General features: G+C 43.4%; 1 protein-coding gene across 5 annotated transcripts in view; it reads left to right on the top strand.

Moving 5' to 3' along the window:
* Positions 1-1,165: 1,165 nt before the first annotated feature.
* Eif2ak1 (eukaryotic translation initiation factor 2 alpha kinase 1) overlaps positions 1,166-22,357 on the top strand; it is a 32,812-nt gene continuing 11,620 nt past the window's right edge. For 2 of the 5 annotated variants that reach the window (XM_074075520.1, XM_020173878.2), the window contains exons 1-12: positions 1,166-1,393; positions 5,322-5,480; positions 8,222-8,355; positions 9,910-9,947; positions 11,386-11,485; positions 12,020-12,100; positions 14,539-14,638; positions 15,734-15,794; positions 16,252-16,561; positions 17,535-17,646; positions 20,323-20,416; positions 21,914-22,014. In XM_074075520.1, coding sequence (XP_073931621.1) covers positions 1,276-1,393; positions 5,322-5,480; positions 8,222-8,355; positions 9,910-9,947; positions 11,386-11,485; positions 12,020-12,100; positions 14,539-14,638; positions 15,734-15,794; positions 16,252-16,561; positions 17,535-17,646; positions 20,323-20,416; positions 21,914-22,014 — 1,408 coding nt within the window. In that variant the 5' untranslated portion in view covers positions 1,166-1,275. Of the gene's footprint in view, positions 1,394-1,442; positions 1,563-5,321; positions 5,481-8,221; positions 8,356-9,909; positions 9,948-11,385; positions 11,486-12,019; positions 12,101-14,538; positions 14,639-15,733; positions 15,795-16,251; positions 16,562-17,534; positions 17,647-20,322; positions 20,417-21,913; positions 22,015-22,357 lie in introns of those variants that run through there. The other 3 variants (XM_074075519.1, XM_074075518.1, XM_074075521.1) reach the window with 3 other exon arrangements.

A 22,357-nucleotide genomic window follows, 5' to 3' on the forward strand; every position in this document is an offset into this window, starting at 1 on the left:
GAGAACTGCATCCTTAATTGTCTGGATCAGGCTGAAGGCATCTGGGGTGATGCTATATGGAACATATGTCTAAATTTTTGTGGAGTTCGAGTTCCAAAACTGTACAGATTTTTTTTTATCCCAGCTATATTATATTCTCTGTGATCCTTTAAGGATTATTTCCACAGCATTGTGTCCAGGATGAAGTCATCAGGGCCACTTCCAGAAGACAAATAAGATGGATTTTTGAAGCTGAGGGTTTCAAAACACAGTTGATCCAGGGTGGACTGTGGGGATCACATTGGAAAAGCTCTAGTTTGAAAACATGATAATTGTAAAGTCAGTCTCAAAACCAGCCGAATTTCTGTAAGTTTGAATTCATCCTGGAATCTAGTTGGCATTTCCCATTTCGTTGTTGTTTAATGCTTGAACGAAGTAAATTCAGCTCTCAGAGAAAAGCTTTTTATTTTTAAAAGCAAATGACAGTGTCAGGGGCCAGTGACTCACATCTGTAATCCTAGCTACTCAGGAGGCAAAGATCAGGAAGATAGCGGTTTAGAGGCCAGCCTGGGCAAACAGTTAATGAGACCCTATCTCCAGAAACCCATCACAAAAACAGGGCTGGTGGAGTGGCTCAAGGTGTAGGCCCTAAATTCAAACCCCAGTACCGAACAACAACAACAAAAAAACATATATATGTCTAAGAGTCAATTGCATTGGAGGTGTGACTCAACCGGAAGAGCACCTGCCTCACAAGGTCAAGGCCCTGGGTTCAAACTCCAGCACTGCCAAAAAAAAGAAAAAAAAAATCAATGCCTGTATTTGCAAAAGGTCAACATTTCTTATAGTCTGTGGGGACACCTGATGTCTACACTGACATCCCAGACTTGGCAAGATGTAAGCGTCACTGCTCATCTGCAGATAAGCAGGGCAGTTCCGAAGGGCGGTAAAGGATGAGGCCAAGGTCCGCCCGGGCGACCAGGGCGGGAACCCGGCGCTGCCGGCGCCCTCGCCCTCCACGCCCCGCGGGACGCAAAGCAAGCGAGGACAACTGCACCAGACACACGCGTCTTAGGTGAGCCCACGCGGGACCAGCCTCGCTGCTTCTCCACCTCCCCTCCAGGAAGGGGCGGGGCTTGCGCTGGGCCTGCCCATCCGGCGGCGCTTGAGCGCCTGCGGCGGGACTTCCGCCCGGCCAGGCGCTACTTCCGGTGGGGCGGCAGTCGGGGAGGGTTCAGCGTAGTGTGTTGCTGAGCGAGCCGGTGGGCTGGGCTCCGGCCCAGCAAGCGGCCGGCGATGCTGGAGGGTGGCTCGGAGGACGCGGAGCGCCAAGCAGACGGCGACGTTGTGGGGGCTGTGGCGGCGCCGCCCGCCATCGACTTCCCGGCGGAAGGCACGGATCCCAAGTATGATGGTAAGTGACGCCGAATTTGCGCGTGGCCCCCACTGTCCCCCGTCAACCTCCGTACCCGCGCGGTGTCAGGTTCGCTTTGGGACCTGGGCTGATTCTGCCGCACCCGAACTCGAACCCGTGGCCAGCGGTGCAGTGAACCGGGAAGTGGCGTGTGGGCCGTCAGGGTAAGGTAAATATTGGCCGGCAGAGCGTCTGCTACCTTCTCATTTATTTACATTTTTTTCTGTGCCTAAGACTGAGGCCTTGAGCGAAGGACTTCCCGAGGCCACAGTCCAGCGCCCAGGCCCTGTCAGTCATCGACAGTGGTCTTTGTTCCCTAGGATCGAATGGCACCTTGCAGACTCCCTACGCCGAGCATTTGGGGCTAAGAGTTGAAACTTGTGGCCGCTCCTCTCTGTCACTTTGTTGATAGCTAATGAGGTCTAGAAGCGAGGCAGCGTGGGAAATGCCCGAGTATTCTTGAGGCCTTTGGTTCCTAGGAGTTAGCTAAGTCAAGTTCTTCAGCCTAAAGTGAGAGGACTTTAAAATACTGACTCTACCCAGGTCAACGTGTCCAAGATTATTTCACTGAAAGTGCAGTAGGATCGTTAGTTGCTACTACTTGTTTTGGCTTTTTTGGGGTGGGGTGGGGACTGGGATTTTGAACTCAAGCGTCACACCTGCAAAGCAGGTGCTCCACTGCTTGAATCACACACCCAGTTCATTTTGCTTTGGTTAATTTGGAGATAGGGGTCTTTGAACTGTTTGCCCAGGCTGACCTGGAACAAGGATCCTCCCGATCTCAGCTTCCCCAAGTAGCTAGGACTGTAGGTGTGAGCCACTGCCACTCTGCTGTTTTGGCAGTTTTAAAAACTAAATTGTGCTATCAGAATATATAGAGGACTGGAGACCATGGCTCAAGTGGTACAGTGCTTGCCTAGCAAGTCCTGAGTTTAGTTCTCAGTACCACAAACAAACAGACACACAGATAGAGGCTGGGGCTGTAGCTCAGTGAGGTCCTGGGTCCTTGGGTTCAAATCCCCAGGAACAACAAAAACTACAAAAAGAATGAATACATTATTCAAGGAGTTTTTAACTATATAGAGGTGCCAGTAGAATGATTACATAGGATACACATTCATTTGATGCACAGATTATTATAATTTAAAGGTGCAAAGGAGATGAATGGTTCTTCCAAAAACATGACCACAAGCAGAAACAAAACAGCCCATGGTGATAATGCAGGTCGGTTTTTACCAAGGAAAACTGTAAGACAACTATTTTTTAATAGCTATACAGATTTTCCCCACATATCAGATGATACATTCCAGCAGCTCAATAGTGTGCAAAGTGTTATGTCATAGGAAAGGTCCTGGCTGTAAACAAGCAAGTCAGTCTTTCTGCCACATTGTGATAAGAGTTTCTGCAAACCAAAGATTATTTTTGAAGGGAGTGATCTTGGATAAGTTTTTAAAAATTTTCTTATGAGTCACTGATAATACTTTTCTGCATATTTATATATGGCCATTTCTTCCAAAGAGGCTTAGCATGCCCAGACACAGTGTTATTTTTTATGTGGAAAGGTTTGTGAAAACTGAATTTCAGTCCTTTTTCTTTTCTTGTGGTGTGGGATCTGAACTCATGGCCTTGTGCTGGCTAGGCAGGTGCTGTAGCAACTTGAGCCACGCCTCTAGTCCTGTAATCCCATTTTTAATAGTTATAAAAACAAGATCGTTAAATGATTTTCCCCAGGTGGTCTGTGTGATTTGAGGAGGTCACTCTGCCGGTGAATTGGTGAATCAGCAAATTCAAACCTTAGGTGTAGTTTTCGTAATTCATTGTGGAATTCTTCCATATGGTTTCTGTGGAGCAGCAGGAATTAGAAGTAGGCCAACAGCCAGCCATTGTCAGGTTCATTAGTTTTCTTCTTTCACCCATTACCAGTTTCTCAAAATTGTTGTATCAGATTAATCCTCCAGTTAATAATGGACCCTTCTGAACCTACTTTCCCCAGGAGACTGAATTAGCCTAACTCCTGTCTGTTTACCCCTTTCTCCTTGGTGGAGCTCTAGAAGTCTAATTCGGTGAGTGGTAATGTATGTGCCAAGAAAACACTAGTCTCAATATTCTTTTTCCCCCCAATTTTCAGTATTAAGCTGAATATCTTGTACACATACGTTGTTGTGCTTTGTTTAATTATTTTCTTAGTGAACATTTCCAGAAGCAGAACTCGTGAGTTGAAGGTTTGCTTATTTTTATTTCTCCAGCATCTGGTGAAAGGTCGTAAACACTTTTCTTCCTCTTGTGTTTGAACACATCTGTTCTTCTGTGCCCTGACGACACCAAGTGTTCCAGGTTTTAAATAGCTGCCAAGCTGATGGGCAGACTGGAGTGCCTCATTTAATATGTGTGCCACTAAGTACTGGTTCTGGCAAACCTACTTGAATCAGTACTGGTTCATTTTCTAATTGGCTCATCAGAGCTATGTAAATTTGATTTCTTGTTATGTATAGTATTATATCTGCATCTGTAACTCTTTTAAGATGTCTTTACACAGAAGGTTTTACATGGCCACATTTTCATTCTATACTCAAGTATTTATTTAAGATGAATAGCACATCTGTATACATGAGGATCAGGAAGGTTTTTCTTTCTTGGCCCATCTGTAGGTCAGAGAGAAACTGGACAAGTGAAGGCTGGGTTTGAAAATGCTGGCAGTTTCAGGACCTTTAGTTGATAGGGGACTGTGAAATGGACTGGTTTTCCAAGAACAGGAGACATCCTCTCTCTGCAGGATGTTTCTAATTGAGTGGGTCTCCAGCTCTTGAGAGTTAACTTGGCTCCACTTTCCTTTCCTGACAGCCCCTTTTAACCGTTTCTCACACTCATTAACACCTCTGTCCTCCTATCCTAGTGGGTATTATTCCTTTTTTTATTAGCGTGTATTGATTGTATAAAGTGGGTTGGTTCATTATATATTTTCATATATGCATATAATGTACTTTGATCAAACTCACACCCTCTGTTCCTAGTGAGTTGCTTTGTTTGTTTTTGAGGCAAAGTCTTGCTATGTAGCCCAGGCTGGTCTCAAACTCCTGCTTCAGCCCCCGGAGTGCTGGGATTATAGGCATGAACCACCATGTCCAGCCCTGTTCTGATGTTTGAATCCTGGCTGGCCCATTTCTTTTTTGGTAACTCTAGGACCTGTTCCTTCCTCCATTTTTCTGTAACTTACCTTATGCCTCCTTCCAGGATGCCATGTTTCTAGAACATTTGCCTCAAACATTGTATTTCATTATGTTTTTTGTTTTTTTTTTTTTTCACCTGTTCAGGAGTGTGTTAAATAAACTCCACATGAGAGCTCAGGACCTTTCACTTTGAGAACCAGCTCTTCCATGTGGCTGGTGTTGTGTAGTGGAAAGAATGGCTTGGACGTCATTCTGCTCTGTCTGACGTGCTGCTTCCTTAATCTCTCTGAAATCAGTGTTCTTACCGGGACAGTGGGGCTGGCAATGCCTTTTAAACTGTTTTGGGAGGATTAAGGAGGTGGTGTGCGTGTTACACCTGATCCAAAGGTAGCTTGTATTCAGAGTAGTTTCTACCCCTCCTTCATTTTGCCAGCCTTGCTCAGGGAAAGGAGGCCATCCTGTTCCCACTTGCTAGCTTGTTTGCTTTACAGTGAGCTCATTTGTTTATTTCTCCTGGTGCACACCTCATGGCTACCAAAACCGTTCTCCCTGCCTTATGGCATCTTGCTACTGGTCCCCAGCTCCCAGAATTCAGCACAAACTCACTTCTAGAAAGCCTTTCTTAGCTTAACTCAGCCAGCATAACTTCTCTTGCTTTTTATCACTCTAAGTTAAATGATTTGTGTTTCAGTCACTAGAATGTGCATTTTGTCATTAGGAGCTATGTTTACCAATAATTTTTTCCCTTTTTTAATTTTTAGAATCTGATGTTCTAACGGAGCTCCAAGTGTTAAAAGAACCCCTCCAACAGCCAACTTTCCCCTTTGTAGTTGCAAACCAACTTCTGCTGGTCTCTTTGCTGGAGCACCTGAGCCATGTGCACGAGCCGAATCCACTTCGTTCAAAGCAGGTGTTTGAATGTGAGTAAGAGTAAATCAGCTTTGTGAAAATGCTGTACTGTGGAATGCCCTGGTCTGAGCAGCAGCTGGTATATAAAAACTGGGGACAAACTAAGTGTGAATAATCCATATTCCCTCAGTTCGTTTCATGTTTCCCTTTGGGTAATTTCCTTATGAATGTACTCACTGGAACCCCCAAATAACATGTAACCAAATGAATAAAAGGATGGTTTTATATCACATCTACAACAGGATAGCCATATGATTTTGGAAGATGGTTGTGGTCTAGTGGGTGAGCAGGTAAAAACCATGTGTGCTTCTTCTGAGCCAGTTTGGGAGCAGAGAACTAGAACAGCTGTTCACCTGTGTTGGTGAACGTGTTTAGGTTGCCCCTGTGCCTGGACCCAACGTGGAGCAGAAGTACAGGTTGTGACGGTTCTGCTGTGGCCACTTTAACATCTTTAGCCTCAGATTCTGAGGCTCTTTTCTACCAAAACAGTCTTTCTTAAGTCTTGTTTGGTACTAGAAATGCTCAAGCTTGTGCTGGGGATTAGCTCAAGTGGTAGAATGCCTGACTAGCATGCGTGAGGCTCTGAGTTCACAATTCCCCCCTGCCCCAAAAATGCTTAAGCTTATATATACCTTTTTGTAGTCTTAAAACTTAATATGGTTTAGTTGAAGATACATTATCACATTGGTAAACTTGATAGGACATGTAAAATGGTAAAAAAATAAATTACAGTGTGTACCAACTTTAATTTTATTGAATAGAGCAAATCTTTGTCAGTGGCTTATGAGTGCAATCCCACCTACTTGGAAGGCTAAGATCAGGAGGACCAGGATTCAAGGCCAGTCTGGGCAAATAGTTCTCGAGACCCTATCTCCAAATAACCAGAGCAAAGTGGACTAGAGGTGTGGCTGAAGCGGTAGAGCACCTGCTTTGCTGTATATTCTGAACAGAGGCACATAGGGGGTGAGGGCTCTAGGAAGAGTGTCCCTGAGGTTCCAAAGCTCTGGTACCTAGGGACTGTTGCATTAGGGTCAAGGTGCAGAGGAGCAGATTGTAGTTCTCCTGCAATAATCTTGCTCATAGCTAAAGCAAGTCTGTGGCTCTTCTGATGTGTGCATGCATGTGTGTGAGTTTGCTGGGGAGCAAACTCAGGACCTTGTGCTTGCTGAGAAAGCACTCTGTTACTGACCTACAATCCCTCTTCTCCTCCAGCGTGATTTTAAGATAGGTGGTTTTTTTTTTGAAATAAGGTCTTGCTGTGTAGACCAGGCTGGCTTTGAACTCCTGATCTTTCTGCCTCTCCTCCCAAGTGCTAGAATTACAGGTGTATGCCAGTGTGCCTAAATTAAGATAATTTTGAATTTCCTTTTTAAATGACTGAACTTTAAAACAGGACACACTTGTTTATTTATTTTTAAGAAACCAGGTCCTCATTGGCTCTGTTTTATGATTCTAGAATTGGGCAACATCTCATTCTATAAATTAGAGTAAGAGGTCTTAATAAATGTTTCTTGGTGTAATTCAGTTAATTTATCATCTAATTGGAGTGTTTTTTTGTGGTACTATGCTTGGTGCTCTACCATCTGAGCCATGTCCCCAGACCTTTTGTTTTGGTTATTTTTGAGATAGGGTCTTGCTTTATGCTTGGACTGACCTGGATTTCGATCCTCCTAATTGTGCTACCCTGAATAGCTGAGGATGACAGACAGGTGTGTGCTACCACACCCAGCCATGGGTTGAGATGGGGGTCTCAAGAACTTTTTGCCTGGCTGTCCTCTAACTGCAGTCCTACTGATCTCCACCACCCGTGCTGCTGGAATTACAGGTGTGAGCCACCATACCCAGCATGTTTTAGTTTTTAGTATGGGAAGAATGTCCTCTAAGTATTTTGTTGTTTGGTTTTTTTCTTTTGATGGTGCTGGGATTAAACCCAGGTCCTTGTGCATGCTAGGCAAGCTCTGTACCACTGAGCCCCAGCCCCAGCCCCTATCTATATTCCTTTCTTCCTTTCCTTTCTTTCTGGTAGTACTGGGGCTTGAACTCAGGGCTTTCAACTGTGTGCTTTACCACTTAAGTCACACCTTTAGCCTTTATTCTTTAGTTATTTTTTGGATAGGGTCTTGTGTTTTTTTGAATGGGACCAGCCTGGGACCATGATTCTTTTATTTATGCCTCCTGTGTAGCTGGGATTACATGTGTGCACCATCATGGCCGGCTTTATCTGTATTTCTTGAATGAGTGGAAACATCTTTTTCTGAGGAGCCTGGTATATACAATATTCATTCTGTGTACCCATGTGACATGTGCTGTCTGTACATTGGCCAAAGATACTCCACAGAAAAAAGAACAGTATTCATCTTATCCTTACTTCTTACCATGTGCTTCCGCTTCTGCCTTTACTGTCATACTGCTTGTTAGCAAAGTAGTGTGTGAAATGTCAGAAGTTTGTGTTTGTTTTTTTCTTACCTCTTTTAAAAAAAAGAGCTGAGTCTTGTGACTAGGTATGGTCAGCAAGCGACTGTGCAGTACAAGATAGATACTGTTACAGACGTGCTTCTGATCCGCATGTGTGCCTGTTCCTCCTCCTCTTGTACAGAATCAGTTGCGAGGTTAAAGTGCACAGAAATCCAACTTGTCTCTCACGGAGGTTCGGTATGCATATGCTGCCGCTACTCTTTGTTCTCAGGGTACTCCTTAAAATTGCCATTTGATCATTGGTCTTTCTGATAATGGCTTTCTATATATTTTATAGTACTTTGTCAGACCTTTATCAAGATGGGACTGCTGTCATCTTTCACCTGCAGTGGTGAGTTTAGCTCATTGAGACTTCATCACAACAGAGCTATTACTCATTTAATGAAGTCTGCCAAAGAAAGAGTTCGTCAGGTAAGCCCTAACAGGTATACTTTCTGCATGGCAAAAGTAGATTTTAACTTCAAGGAACTGTATGTTTGCTGAGTATATAATTCAGTATATGATGGAACACTTAACTAGCGTGCCAGTGTGCTTGAGTTCAATCCCCAGCACTGAAAACAAAACAAACCCAAAACTGTTTTTTAAAGCACTACTAAATTCTTATAATAGGTTTTTTGAAAATATAAACTTTAGGCTGGGCATCACAATACATCCTTTGAATCCCAGCACTTGAGTGGCAGAGGCAGGAGAACTGTGAGTTCGAGGCCAAGCCTGTTCTATATAACAAGATCATGTCTCAAAAACTAAAAAAACAAAAAAGTATATAAACTTTGTTTATTCAGCAATATTTATTCAATGATTTCTATGTTACTAATACTTCTGTTAGGCTCTTTTTGGAGGTGCTGGGTTAAAAATCTCGAAGAAAGTGATGAAAATCCCTGCCTTCACTGGGCATTGACCACCAGGAAAAACGCAGGTGGTAACAACATGAAGGAGAGTCATGAGTCAGTGTAGGGCTTTCAAATACACAAAGGGCACCAGGAGGGCCTCAGTGAAAAGTCTGTCAAAGTCAGGAGGAGAAGGTGAGAATGAGCCGTGCATGTGTGTGCAGGAAATGCAGAGGAGCAATAAGTGCAAGGGCCCTGTGGTGCGAATGCTGCTGGGAGTGTGCTGGTGCAGTGGTGAGTTTAGGACAGGGAGTGGGGAGGAGGGCGTGGGGAGAGAGGACAGGTAGAGCAGGATCTTTTTTTTTTTTTTCAGTACTGGAGTTTGAGCTCAGGGCCTTGTGCTTGCTAGGCAGGTGCTCTACCACTTAAGCCATGCGTGGGTGTAGAACAGGATCTCAAGACCATTGTAACATGCTTAGCTGTACTCAGAGTAAGGTACAAAGGACTTTGAGTGTAGAAGTGACTCAAGATACCTTCTAATGTATGGTTTACTGGCTTTGTGCTCACTACTGTGTACAGAATAGATTGAGGGCCCAGGACAGAAGAGGGAGGCAGGTGCAGTCCTGAACACATGAGCTGATGTGGCTTAGAATGGGTTGGTGGCTGTGGGGACCAGCTCAGTGGTCAGTTGCTGCATAGACTTTGAAGTGAAGCTACAGGTCTCACTGAGCTGCTTGGCAAATAAACTGTCAGCTGTGGAACATTTTCAGTTGTGAGAGGACAGAAGAGAGTAAAGGATATCATCCAAGTGCTTCATTCACATGTGGGAAACAGAATAATGAAATCCATTAAAAATTGTTTGATAAGGAAGCGTAGTAGAAGCAGTGAACTTGATCAAGGAACATTACATGCATATATGGGAATATCACAGTGACACCCTTTGTATAGTTAATAGACACTAGTAAAGACAAGGAAAGAATTATTTTCACTTGTTGACTCTTAAGTAATATTAGAAATACTGTTTTTGTATGTTTTTAGTTATTTAAGCATTGTAGCAGTTAATGTGCTATTGTATTTTGGTAGATTCTTACTTATGCAGCTTTTTGAATAGTTTTTAAAAATAATATTTTGGTTTTAGGATCCTTGTGAGGATAATTCTTACATGCAGAAAATCAGGTATGTGCTAAGTACTTTTTTCATTATACAAAGACTGAACTGTATGTAAGAGAAATGATTAAGAGCTGGGCGCCAGTGGCTCGTGCCTGTAATCCTAGCTACTTGGGAGGCTGAGATTGGGAGGATCTCAGTTTGAGGCCAGCCTGGACAAATAGTTGTCAAGACTGCATCTTCAAAATAACCAGAGCAAAATGGACTGGAGGTGTGGCTCAAGCAGTAGAGCGCCTGCTTTGCAAGTGTGAAGCCCTGAGTTCAAGGCCCAGTCCCACCAAAAAAATTAAAAAAAAAAACTGATTAAGAAGATACTAGTTTTGGCTGGGCAGGGTGATTTAACACCTATAATCCTAGGTACTCAGGAAGAAGAGATTGGGAGGATCTAGAATCGATGCCAGCCCAGGCAAAAAGTTTGAGGACCCCATCTCCACCAATAAAAGCTAGACATGGTGGCATACTTGCCTGTCATCCCAGCTACTTGGGAAGTATAAACAGGAGGATTGCAGTTCAGGCTGACTCAGGCATAAATGGGACCCTGTTCTGAAAAATGATGAAAGCAAAAAGGGCTGAGGGTATAACTCAAGTGTAGCGGGCCTGTCTGGCAAGCACAAGACCCTGAGTTCAATTCCCAGAACCACCAAAAAAGAGAGAAAAATACTAATTTGGGGGTTAAAGAATAATGTTGATAGTGAAAATTTAAAGCTTTGCTTTTGGCACTTAGTACTGCTCCAAATTTGCTTCTTATTTTCTTCCTGTCACCTACTGAGTGTGGATTCCATAAGCCCTGCCTTAGTTCAGGCTATTGCTAGAGTCTGGTTTAGGGAAAGACCATTGGCTTTTGGCTGTATTTACAAAATGTTTAATGTGTATAATGGGTCTGCAGTATTAAGAAATTTATGTCAATTTATTACTGAACTAACCTAGTCAGCTGCCACCTCGTTTTCCTTAGTATTTGTGCTGTGACACATGGGTGATAATTTCTAATCAGAATTTTTGTGATTGGTTAAGCACCTGAAATTAATTCCCCAGCTGAAATATAGCCCCCCCCTCAGCTATATTTGCTACTTTTTTTTTTGAGGCAGGGCCTCCCACTTTAGTTTAGGCTGGCCTCAAACTCAGTCCTCCTGCTTCCACTTCCCAAGTGCTGGGATTACAGGTGTGCATCATCATTTTTTTTTAAATTATTGTACTGGGAGTACGTTCTGACATTACAAAAGTTATTGCAGTGTATCATAGTTGAATTCACCCCCTCATTCTGCTTTATCTCCCTCCCCCTCTTTTTTTTTTAAACATTCTCGATTTCCTTAGCCAACATTTTTGCCAGAGAGTGAAAATTTTCACTGTAGCTCATTCTTTCCAAATGATCGCAGTTTAGTGATAAGTGAAGTTGAGCAGGACCATGCTGCACTGGGTATGAACTGTCCTGTTTGTGTTTCACTTTTAGATACAGAGAGGTCGCCTTTGAAGCCCAGACTTCCCGCTACTTGAACGAATTTGAAGAGCTTGCCATCCTAGGAAAAGGTGGATATGGGAGAGTCTACAAGGTTGTTTCTGCTTACTTGTTTTCATGGTTACTGAGAAGTCGTGGGTGTTATTACTGTGTCATTGAGTGTTCTGAGCTTCTGAGAAGTCATGTGCATTTCTCCTTAGTGTTTATCCTTTATAGGAAACGGGGCAGGTCTTAATTTTCCCTGACCATATTCATTGTTGAGGTGGATTCTGGAAACTCTGCATTTTTGTTCTGTAGCTCATTCTTGTTAAAAATGTGTTGCCAGAGGAGAGGACACCGATATTAGGGTTGGGGGAAAAGTGTTATTAAAGCAAGTTGTGCTGCTATGTTTCGGTGCTTAGTAGTTTTGCTGATTTTCCCATTCTTCCGACTTTGAGTCTCTGGGAGTCAGACTTAGTACAGTTTTCAGAGCAGACTCTGGCTGACTTCAAGAGCCCAGGAGGGAGGAGACGTGGCTTTAGCTTAATTTGATCTGTTTGACTAGTTTGCCTTATCTAAGCTCAATTAGAAGAATGTCTTTATTGAGTTGGCATGTAATGGAACTTAATACCTTGTCTTTGCTTTTTAGGTCAGGAATAAGTTAGATGGTCAGCATTACGCAATTAAGAAAATCCTGATTAAGGGCGTAACGGAAACAGATTGTATGAAGGTATGGTTTTTATTTATTTATTTATTTATTATTTTATTATTTTATTATTCATATGTGCATACTAGGCTTGGGTCATTTCTCCCCCCTGCCCCCACCCCCTCCCTTACCACCCACTCTGCCCCCTCCCTCTCCCCCACACCCCCTCAATACCCAGCAGAAACTATTTTGCCCTTATCTCTAATTTTGTTGTAGAGAGTATAAGCAATAATAGGAAGGAACAAGGGTTTTTGCTGGTTGAGATAAGGATAACTATACAGGGAGTTGACTCACATTAATTTCCTGTGCGTGTGTGTTACCTTCTAGGTTAATTCTTATTGATCTAACCTTTTCTCTAGTTTCTGGTCCCCTTCTCCTATTGGCCTCAGTTGCTTTTAAGGTATCTGCTTTAGTTTCTCTGCGTTAAGGGCAACAAAGCTAGCTAGTTTTTTAGGTGTCTTACCTATCCTCACCCCTCCCTTGTGTGCTCTCGCTTTTATCATGTGATCAAAGTACAGTCCCCTTGTTGTGTTTGCCCTTGATCTAATGTCCGCATATGAGGGAGAACATACGATTTTTGGTCTTTTAGGCCAGGCTAACCTCACTCAGAATGATGTTCTCCAATTCCCTCCATTTACCAGCGAATGATAACATTTCGTTCTTCTTCATAGCTGCATAAAATTCCATTGTGTATAGATACCACATTTTCTTAATCCATTCGTCGGTGGTGGGGCATCTTGGCTGTTTCCATAACTTGGCTATTGTGAATAGTGCCGCAATAAACATGGGTGTGCAGGTGCCTCTGGAGTAACCTGTGTCACAGTCTTTTGGGTATATCCCCAAGAGTGGTATTGCTGGATCAAATGGTAGATCAATGTTTAGCTTTTTAAGTAGCCTCCAAATTTTTTTCCAGAGTGGTTGTACTAGTTTACATTCCCACCAGCAGTGTAAGAGGGTTCCTTTTTCCCCGAATCCTTGCCAACACCTGTTGTTGGTGGTGTTGCTGATGATGGCTATTCTAACAGGGGTAAGGTGGAATCTTCGTGTGGTTTTAATTTGCATTTCCTTTATTGATAGAGATGGTGAGCATTTTTTCGTGTGTTTTTTTGGCCATTTGAATTTCTTCTTTTGAGAAAGTTCTGTTTAGTTCACTTGCCCATTTCTTTATTGGTTCATTAGTTTTGGGAGAATTTAGTTTTTTAAGTTCCCTATATATTCTGGTTATCAGTCCTTTGTCTGATGTGTAGCTGGTAAATATTTTCTCCCACTCTGTGGGTGTTCTCTTCAATTTAGAGACCATTTCTTTTGATGCACAGAAGCTTTTTAGTTTTATGAGGTCCCATTTATCTATGCTATCTCTTAGTTGCTGTGCTGCTGGGGTTTGAAGGTATGGTGTTTAGACATGATTTGAGGGCTGGGGGCCTGGCTCAAGCAGTAGAGCACCTATCTAGGAAGCTCAAGACTCAGTTCAATCCCCAGTAGCTCCAAAAAGATTTAGCCGGGCTTGGTGGCATGCACATATAGTCTCAGCTATGGGGAATCTGAGCCAGGTGGATCTCTTGAGTCTAGGAGTTTGATACCAGCCTGGACAACATAGCAAAACCCCATTGCAAAAAAAAAAAAAAAAAAAAAAAAACAACAACTCTGATTTATTGTTATTTAGTTCCTTTTGAGAGACTTATATGTCTTATTTATTTATGTCTATTTGACAAATAGTAGTTGGTATGGATTGCTCATTTACTAAGAATCAGGTTACTAAGTATAGTAAATATCAAAGTTGAATTTTTATTTGAGGTAATTTTTTTATAGATACTTCATTCTGACACATTTCAAGGTCAGAGGAGAAGTTAATTTTTTAAATAAATGATTAGTATACCATACAGCTTGTTGCAAACAAAGCCTGAACATAGTTCAGGTCCAGTATTCTCCCTAACATGCTGTGTGGTCCTGGACTAATTATCTTTTCCTCCGAGCAGCTCTGCCTCTGATTCTTGAAATAGGAATGACAAGCCAGGGTTGGTGCCACAGGCCTGTAATCCCATCACTTAGGACATATAGGAAGAAGGATTGAGGGTTTGAGACAAGCCTGGACTACATAGTGAGACCCTGTCTTAAAAAAAACAATGGCTGGGGACTTAGCTCAGTGGTAGAGCACTTGCCTAGCTCAGGGCCTTGGGTTCAATCCTAGAACTAGAAGGGAAAAAAAATAAGTAGTTACAGTAGTGGTTTTACTTCCCTTGGAGTGGTATAAGAATAAAAGAGCAATAAAAGCATAAAGTGCCATACAAAGTTTGAAGTCTCTTTAGCAGCTGCCGTTTGTCTTCACAAGAATGTCCCCATTATTTTAACATAGTTCACATTCCTTGTACAGGCAGTTTATTATTTTGCTCTGGAACAAGAAGCATTTGATATCACGAATATGTAACAAACTGTCACTAAAACCCAAATCTAATTCCTTTTAGGTACTGCGGGAAGTGAAGGTCCTGGCAGGTCTTCAACACCCTAATATCGTAGGCTATCACACCGCGTGGCTGGAGCATGTCCATGTGACCCGGCCACAAGGTCAGTTGCTTTCTTCTTTTTCTTCTTTTTGACAGTACTGGGGGTTTGAACCTGGGGTCTTGTGCTTGCTGGGCAGGTGCTCTGCTGCTTGAGCCACACCTCCAGCGCAGGTTAAGTAGCTTTTGGTGATACAAATTGAGCATCCCGAGTCTAAAAACCTGAAATCTGAAAAGCTGAGAAATCCAAAACCTTTAGAGTGTCATGCAGGCACTCTAAACTTTTCAGGTTAGATTTTTGGATCAGGGTTGCTCAGGAGGTAGTTTGTATGAATATTCAGAATTTGAAAAAAAAAATGTGTGTGAGACACTGCTAGTTGTAAGCATTTTGCATTAGATGCTCAACCTAGATAGCCCACCTTCCACCCACGACCAGCCTGCCCTGCCCTTGCTTTTGTACAGCCCACAAGCTGGCGCTGCTTTTTACATTTTACTGTATTTTTAAAGTAGCAGCCACGTGTCTGATGAAAAGGTTTGTCTTCGTTTTATTTATGTTTGGTGTTAGGGCTTGAACTCAGGACCCTGCATATGATAAGCTAGTACTCTTCCACAGAGCTACAATCTTGGTACTTTTTACATTTCAATTAAAACTTTTTTTTTCGTTTTTATTTTTTGCAGTGCTGGAATTGAGCCATGGCCTTGCACAAGCCAAGCAGCCGTGCTCCCATCAGTCTGCATCTTCAGACCCATGGTTTTTATACTTCTACATAGTTTTAGAGATCTAAAGAGGCATATTTTACAAAAATTATATAAGGTTTCTTTTTCAATGTCAGTAAATCAAGTTTGTTAGGACACAGGCGAGTAAGCCTGTGTCCTCGGACCGCCCCCCAACCTCCATGGAATTGAGGTTGCAGCAGAGTCCCTCAGGGTCCCCAAACCTACAGTATTTACCACCAGATGTTCGAGGGAGCTTGCTGGCCCCCGTGTGGTGAGGCAGCTCTGTTTTTATACTTCCTTCAGTGTGCAGTTACTTGAATAAACTCGTGTTCATTTTGACTTGTGACGTCATTAGATATTATGTATATATTTTAGCTCTGCTTTTGACTGTGAACTGGAAAATCAGGCTGCTTGCAAATGTGTGTGTTGTGTTTCTGTGCAGCAGGCAGAGTTCCGATCCAGTTGCCCTCTCTTGAGGTGCTGTCTGACCAGGCCGAGCACAGGTAGGGACTGCTGTTTACACATGCACTAGATATTTTCTGTCGCCAGCAGTGACTTGCTTCTGCCTTTTGCTTCTAGGAACTCAGGAGAAGTGGTTTAGACTTTTTTCTTCTTTGGTGGCACTGGGGTTTGAACTCAGGGCCTCATGTTTGCTAGGCAGGCTGTCTCCACTTGAGCCACTCCTCATCCTTTTTTTGTGATACTAGGGATTGTGCTTGCCATGCAAGTGCTCTACCACTTGAGCCACACCCATATCCCTTAGACTTTCTTTTTCTTTGTTTTTATTATAAAAATACTAAATTTTTCCTGCTCTCTGATTCTTTCTCAGTAATTTAAACAGAAGTTGCTGCTAGACAGGACTGTACTATTTTTTCTTTTTAGAAGTTTACAAGTTTATCCAGCCTTGAAGACTCCATGGGATTACTCTTGATTACTTTTGTCTTTCTTGTTTCCCTGCAGAGATCAGTGTGCAGTAAAAGGTGGTGAGAGCAGCTCTTCCATTATCTTTGCTGAGTTCACCTCAGAAAAAGAAAAATCTGACATTGGAGATGAGAATAACAGATTGGTGACCTATACCACTGAAGTTGTCCTGAGGGACAGCAGTGAGCGTGGGTCGTCTGCTGAGCACCAGGAAAACGGCTTGCCTGACTTGTCCATCAGGTCCTTGGTTAAGCAGCAGCTGCCGCTCAGGCACAACTCAGACCTGGAGGAGGACCTCACGTCCACAGAGGAGTCTTCGGAAGAAAACTTAAACTTGGGGCAGACAGAGGTAGAGCACTTTCAGAGAGCCTGCCCCGTGATGTTCACCCACAGTAATTGCATGAAGGGTGGTAACTACATGGTTTTCCCTTCCACAGCTGACTTCCCTCTCTGCGCTCTGGCTCTTGTGCCTGGCAGAGGGTGTCCCTCTTGCCATTTAGCCTCTGTGTTTGCTCTTTCTTACCTTTTCTGGAAAGCTCATTGAAACCCAGTTTCTGTTGTATGTAGGCATCGCAGTGTAAGAACGTACAAAAAGATGTGGTTTTGGAGCGTGATGTAGGTGAGTCCTGTAGGGTCACCAGATCAGTTTCAGCGTACTCTTTGTTGAGGGTCATGATAACATCCTGGGCAGACTCCCACCATGTGCTCACCAGTATTACTGTGAGCGTTAACCAGAGTCTATGCGAAATCTGTCACGTTAGGATTGCAAAGCTATGTATACCATCTATATATATGCAACACAGAATTCTTGTCAAGGAATGTTTGGCTGTCCATATTTTTTTATGAAACACAGAACTTTGAACAGGTTCACTTGAATCTAAAGGAGTTGAGTTTGGGGGCCTTTTAATCAGAATTGTTTTATTTCTCTGAATTATATTTGGAAACTTCCTTGATGTCTAAATAAGTGGCTTGATGTTTGCTTACCCTTTCTTGACTAAGTTTTGAGTTATGTAGATGTAAAGCCCTTGGAGTTGACTGAGACCTGTAGAACACCCGCCACTCTCTCTGATGCCTTCTCTTAGCTTGAGAACCATCTATGTAAAAGCAAAGCAAAGCCATTCAGGTCCGGTTCCTCAGTGTCACATCTGGTACCTTCTCCCATTGGACCTGGCCTCTTTGTATGGTGATGCACGCTCTCCTTCTCTGTCTCCTTCAGGAGACTCTGGGCCTCATGGGCAGGCCTATGTCCTCTGCAGTCCACACTGTTGTCTGGGCTGAGGGACTGGCCAGGAGTACTGAGTTGTTGCTGTGTCCCCTCCTAGGTGCGGTACCATCTGATGCTGCACATACAGATGCAGCTGTGCGAGCTCTCCCTGTGGGACTGGGTCGCCGAGAGGAACCAGCGCAGCCGAGAGTGTGTGGATGAAGCTGCCTGTCAGTATCTCACCGTCTGGGTTTGCAGATCTGGCAGGGGAGACATGGAGCCTTCTGCATCCAATGGACGAATGGCTCCAGGGGCTTTAGGTTAAATAATTCAAACCAAGAAAACCCCAGATCCAGAGAAATAGTTGTGCTTATTTCAAAACAAGTAGACATTTGGAAGTTAAATTTCTCTGTGATAAAGAGTTTGTTGATACTTAAATAGTAAAATGATGGCATTTAGGTTAATGATTTTGAATAGAAATGTTTTCTTTTTTAAATTTTTCTAAGAGTTGATATAACACTTATTTTACTTTATGTCTGAACTCGTGATGCTCTTATTTAAAAAGTTCCTTGCAAGATTCAGGTTCCATTCAATGCCCTGAAATTATGTATCATTCTAGAAATTCTCTGTTGGCTAATACTTTATAAATATAGCACTGGTTTTCAACATTGACCGCATGTTAGAACCACCCAGGGAACTTTAAAAAACATGCAGTTGATAAAACAGTAGCCTTCCTGTGGAGCAACACTGCCTTAGCCCCACATCAGCCACCGTCAGCAGCGACAGGTCTTGTTGGTAGTGTGAGGCTCCCTGTAGGATGTGGTGTCAGTTTTTCTTTGTTATCCTCTGCCCCTATCTGTAATCTCAGTCTGATAGGAAGAATATTGGACACATTCCTGTTGAGGGAGAGTCTAAAGAATACCTTACCAGGAGTTTTCAGAAATGTCAAGGTCATCCTAAATAAGGAAAGCCTAAGAAATTGTCATGGGTTAGGGGAACCTGAGGACACATGGGAACTCAAGTGAAATGCAGGTGTTCCTGAAAGGGCCTGGAGCAGAACAAGGGAGCAGGTGAAAACTAAGGAAAGCTGAGTAAGCTGTGGATTTCAGTTAATGATACTGTCTGTCAGCACTGGTGTATACATCGTGACAAATGTGTCACACGGATGCAAGGTGTGGATAATGGTAACCTGAGGCGGAATGTGTGGCTCAGGGTAGAGCACTTGCTCAGCACGCTCAAGGTTCTGGCTGCAGGTCCCAGCCTGCAAAGCAGAGGGAGCAGGGATGGAGAGAGAAAACAGGCGCCTGGGGGTGGGTTTTATGGAAACTATTCAGTTGTCTCAACCCATGTCAGATTTAATCTGACATGGGTTGAAAAATAAAATGGGGTGTAGCTCAGTGGTAGAGTGCTTGAGACCCGAGGTTTGATCTCCAGAACTGCAAAAAATAAATAAGGATAAATACGTACATACAAAAAAATCTGTTTTGAAAGAAAGTGCTAGTCTGGGAGCACACCAAGTGTTCCTACGTATAGCGATTAGTCTGAGTTGGTGATTCTCATGTGTAGACAATGTTAAAAGTCACTGTTGGCGTGTCAGAGCAGCAGGCAAGAGTGACCTTACACTCAGTAATCACTTAATTAAATATCCACCATTAATCATTTGCTGGTCATGCCTTTGTTTGGTGACATCTGAGTCCTCTGTCATTTCATGTACTCAAAACCTGAGAGGAGCTGCTGCTGCTCTGCTGTTGTGTCATTGGCAGGGTGGGCCGGGTCAGTCCTGCTCAGTAGCAGCAGTGGTGCTGGGGACTTCTGTGCACTTTGCCTTTAGGGGCTTTGTGATGCTGCATGCAGGGTCTCCAGCAAAGGAAAAGAAAGGGCTTATCTTTAGCTTCAGTTTGGAAATGAAGTAATGAACATGGAAAAGATCTCTAATGTTTGCCATCCAGCAACTGATCTGTCAAAACAGTGCAGGTAAAACATCCATGATGCTGCTGGGCTGGCATACATTTCTTTTAAAAATACTGCAGCTGACTACTGTTTGTAGCTTTACGTCAATTCTGCTTTTATGTCACCATCCCCAGCAATCCCATGAGCAGCAGATGTGGGTTAGAGTCCTGCTCTTGTGCTCATCAGCTCGAAGGTTTTGGGCTTGTCAGAGAGCTTCTGTCTGTCTGGCTCCTCATCTTTCTCATTGTGGGGTTCTGTGAGGGTCAGTGCAGTCAGTGTAAAGGATGTAGCTGATTTCCGGGTACAGAGAAGGTGTTGAGGGAGCAAACACGACTGCCCCGGGACTGTTGCCCACTACCGGGAGGTGTGAGGCGGGTTAAACAAGATCTGCATGCTTCAGGTAACACAGCACAGGGCCAGGTGTGGTAGTACATGCCTGTAATCCCAGTTGCTCAAGAGAAGGAGAATAGTGAGACCACATCTTAACCAACAAGCTGGGTGTGCATTTTCTGTCTGTAATCTCAGTTATGCTGAAAGCATAGGTAGGAGAATTGTGGTCCAGTGCTGGTCCCAGACAAAAACCCTATCTAAAAAATAACTAAAGCAAAAAAGGGCTGGGTGTGTGTGTGTGTGGCTAAAGTGTAGAATATGTCCCTAGCAAGCATGAAGTCCTGAGTTCAGAATCCCAGTACCAGCTAGAGGGATGACTCAAGCAGTAGAGTGCCTGCCTAGCAAACTCGAGGTCCTGATCCCAAACCCCAGTGCTACCTCCCCTGTCCCTCAAACCAAACCAACCCACAGAACAGGAAGACAGATATTCTGGAGCCACAGCCTTCCTTGCATTTCTCCCCAGAGGGGTGGGGGGTCATTTCAGGATGATGGGGAGTCAGCAGTGGCACTTGTGAGTGGAACCATTGCTTTTATACAAGGTGCACACACAGTTTTGTCTTCTGCAGTACTTGTCCAAGAACGTGCTAGATACCACAAAAAGAGTCACTTGGTGTGGAATAGGTTCGAGCTGTACAACAAAGTAGACCGTTCACAGAGCCTGTGAGTACTGTTCCTGTTCTTAACGCTAAGTAATAGGTTGGTGGTTTTCTTTCTTTTTTTTTGAGGTACTAGAGATTGACGCCCAGGCCTTGAGCGAGCTAGAAAGCACTCTTACCACTGGAGTCGTGCCCTATCCTAGGATTGTGATTTAAAGTTGACTGAACTATTAAACTCTTATTGTGATATTTTTTTATTTGGCAGGATAATTCCAGGGTTTTTTTTCTTTATCAGCTTTTGTTTCAGTCCAGTAAAACCCATTTTAGCTCTGTAAAGCACTCACTCATGCCATCATGTTAATGATGAAATTCATTCATTTCCTTTTTTGCTTTTTGCCCTGTAGTTCATTTGTCAGTTATTTTTTGAGAGTTGCATATCTTTGGGTTTTTTTTCTTTTTTTTGGCAGTGTTGGGGTTTGAACTCATGGCCTTCTGCTTGCCAGGCAGGTACTTTTATCACCTGAGCCACATCCCCAGCCTTTTTTTAAAAATCGTTTTTTGGATAGTGTCTCCTGTTTTTGCCTAGGTCCTTCTCAGATCTCGGTCTTTCCTCTATCTCCTCGTACCTGGGATCACAGGTGTGTGTCATTGAGCCTGACTTTTTTTTTTTTTTCTTCTGTACAAGGGATTGAACTCAGGCCCTTGTGCTTGCTAGGCAGGTGCACTAACACTGAGCTATTCAGTTAGCCCTTCTTTTTGGAGCTAGAGTCTCACTTCCTGGCAGGGCCAGCCTGGACCGCTGTCCTCCTGTTTGTGCTTCTCTGAATACATGAGGATGACAGTCACACACCAGAATACTCAGCCATTGGGTCTAGCAGACTTTTTGCCCTGCTGACCTTGAACCATGATCCTTCCAAGTAGCTGGGATTATAGGCATGTGGCACTATTACTTGGCCATAGATCTTGATGGAAGCTAACCCTTTAAAGAAACACAATTTGCCTTTTGTCTTTTCCTTATTTATAACAATTTGTTTAGCTCACTTGTGTTAGGACAGCAGGCTTATTAGTATTAGACCCTAGGATATTAGGGTCTTAATCTACTTAAGCTATGTCTCATCTGCCCACCTAATGTCTGGGAATTCTTCAAAAACTAATTAAGCCAGGTGTGGTGGTGCATGCCTGTAATCCCAGCACTAGGGAGGTATTGGGAGGAGGATTTCAAGTTCAAAGCCAGCCTGGATGACATAGCAAGATCCTGACTCAAAGAGAAAGAAAACAAGCAGAAAAGTTATTAATCCAGAGTCTCTGGGTGAATTTAGAGGTTCTTTCTGCTACCAGAGTCCATCAAGTGTTGGGTTCTGTTCTGTGATGTGTGTTTGCTAGCCGAGGAGCCCTGCTTGCTGATTTCTAGGTAGGAGACCATTGTGGAGTGTTAATGTTGTTAAAAACCTGAATGTTGCCTGAGTGTCCAGTATTAATGTTTGTAGAACCATATTAACGTTCATACATTCACGCATGACTTACAGAGACAGGGAGATGACACTTTGTGTTGTCATTCCAGGTCCTTATGTTATGGCCAGTGTTGCGACAAAAATTTTTCAAGAGTTGGTGGAAGGTGTATTTTACATACACAACATGGGAATTGTGCACAGAGATCTGAAGGTAAGCAGGGTGACTAAGCCCGGGAGTGCAGTGGTGGCTGCTTGTGAGGGTGATGTCATGGTGGGTCCTCAAAATGACTGAGGCGATGTTCTTACCCGTTTACTTAGGAAGTTATCATTAGTTCCGTCCCATAAGTCCAGAACAAGATTGAATTTAAAAGCAGTAATTTTGTGGCATTTGAAAATTCTGGGTTTTTTTTTTTGTTGTTGTTGTTGTTGCTTTTTTGGCAGTAGTGGGGTTTGACCTCAGGGCCTCCTGCTCACTAGCCAGGCACTCTACCACTTGAGCCACTCTGCCAGTCTGCCATTTGAAAATTCTGTATAGAAGAACAGGTGCTGTGGCT

This window comes from Castor canadensis, chromosome 6, assembly GCF_047511655.1.
Source record: "Castor canadensis chromosome 6, mCasCan1.hap1v2, whole genome shotgun sequence".
NCBI lineage: Eukaryota > Metazoa > Chordata > Mammalia > Rodentia > Castoridae > Castor > Castor canadensis.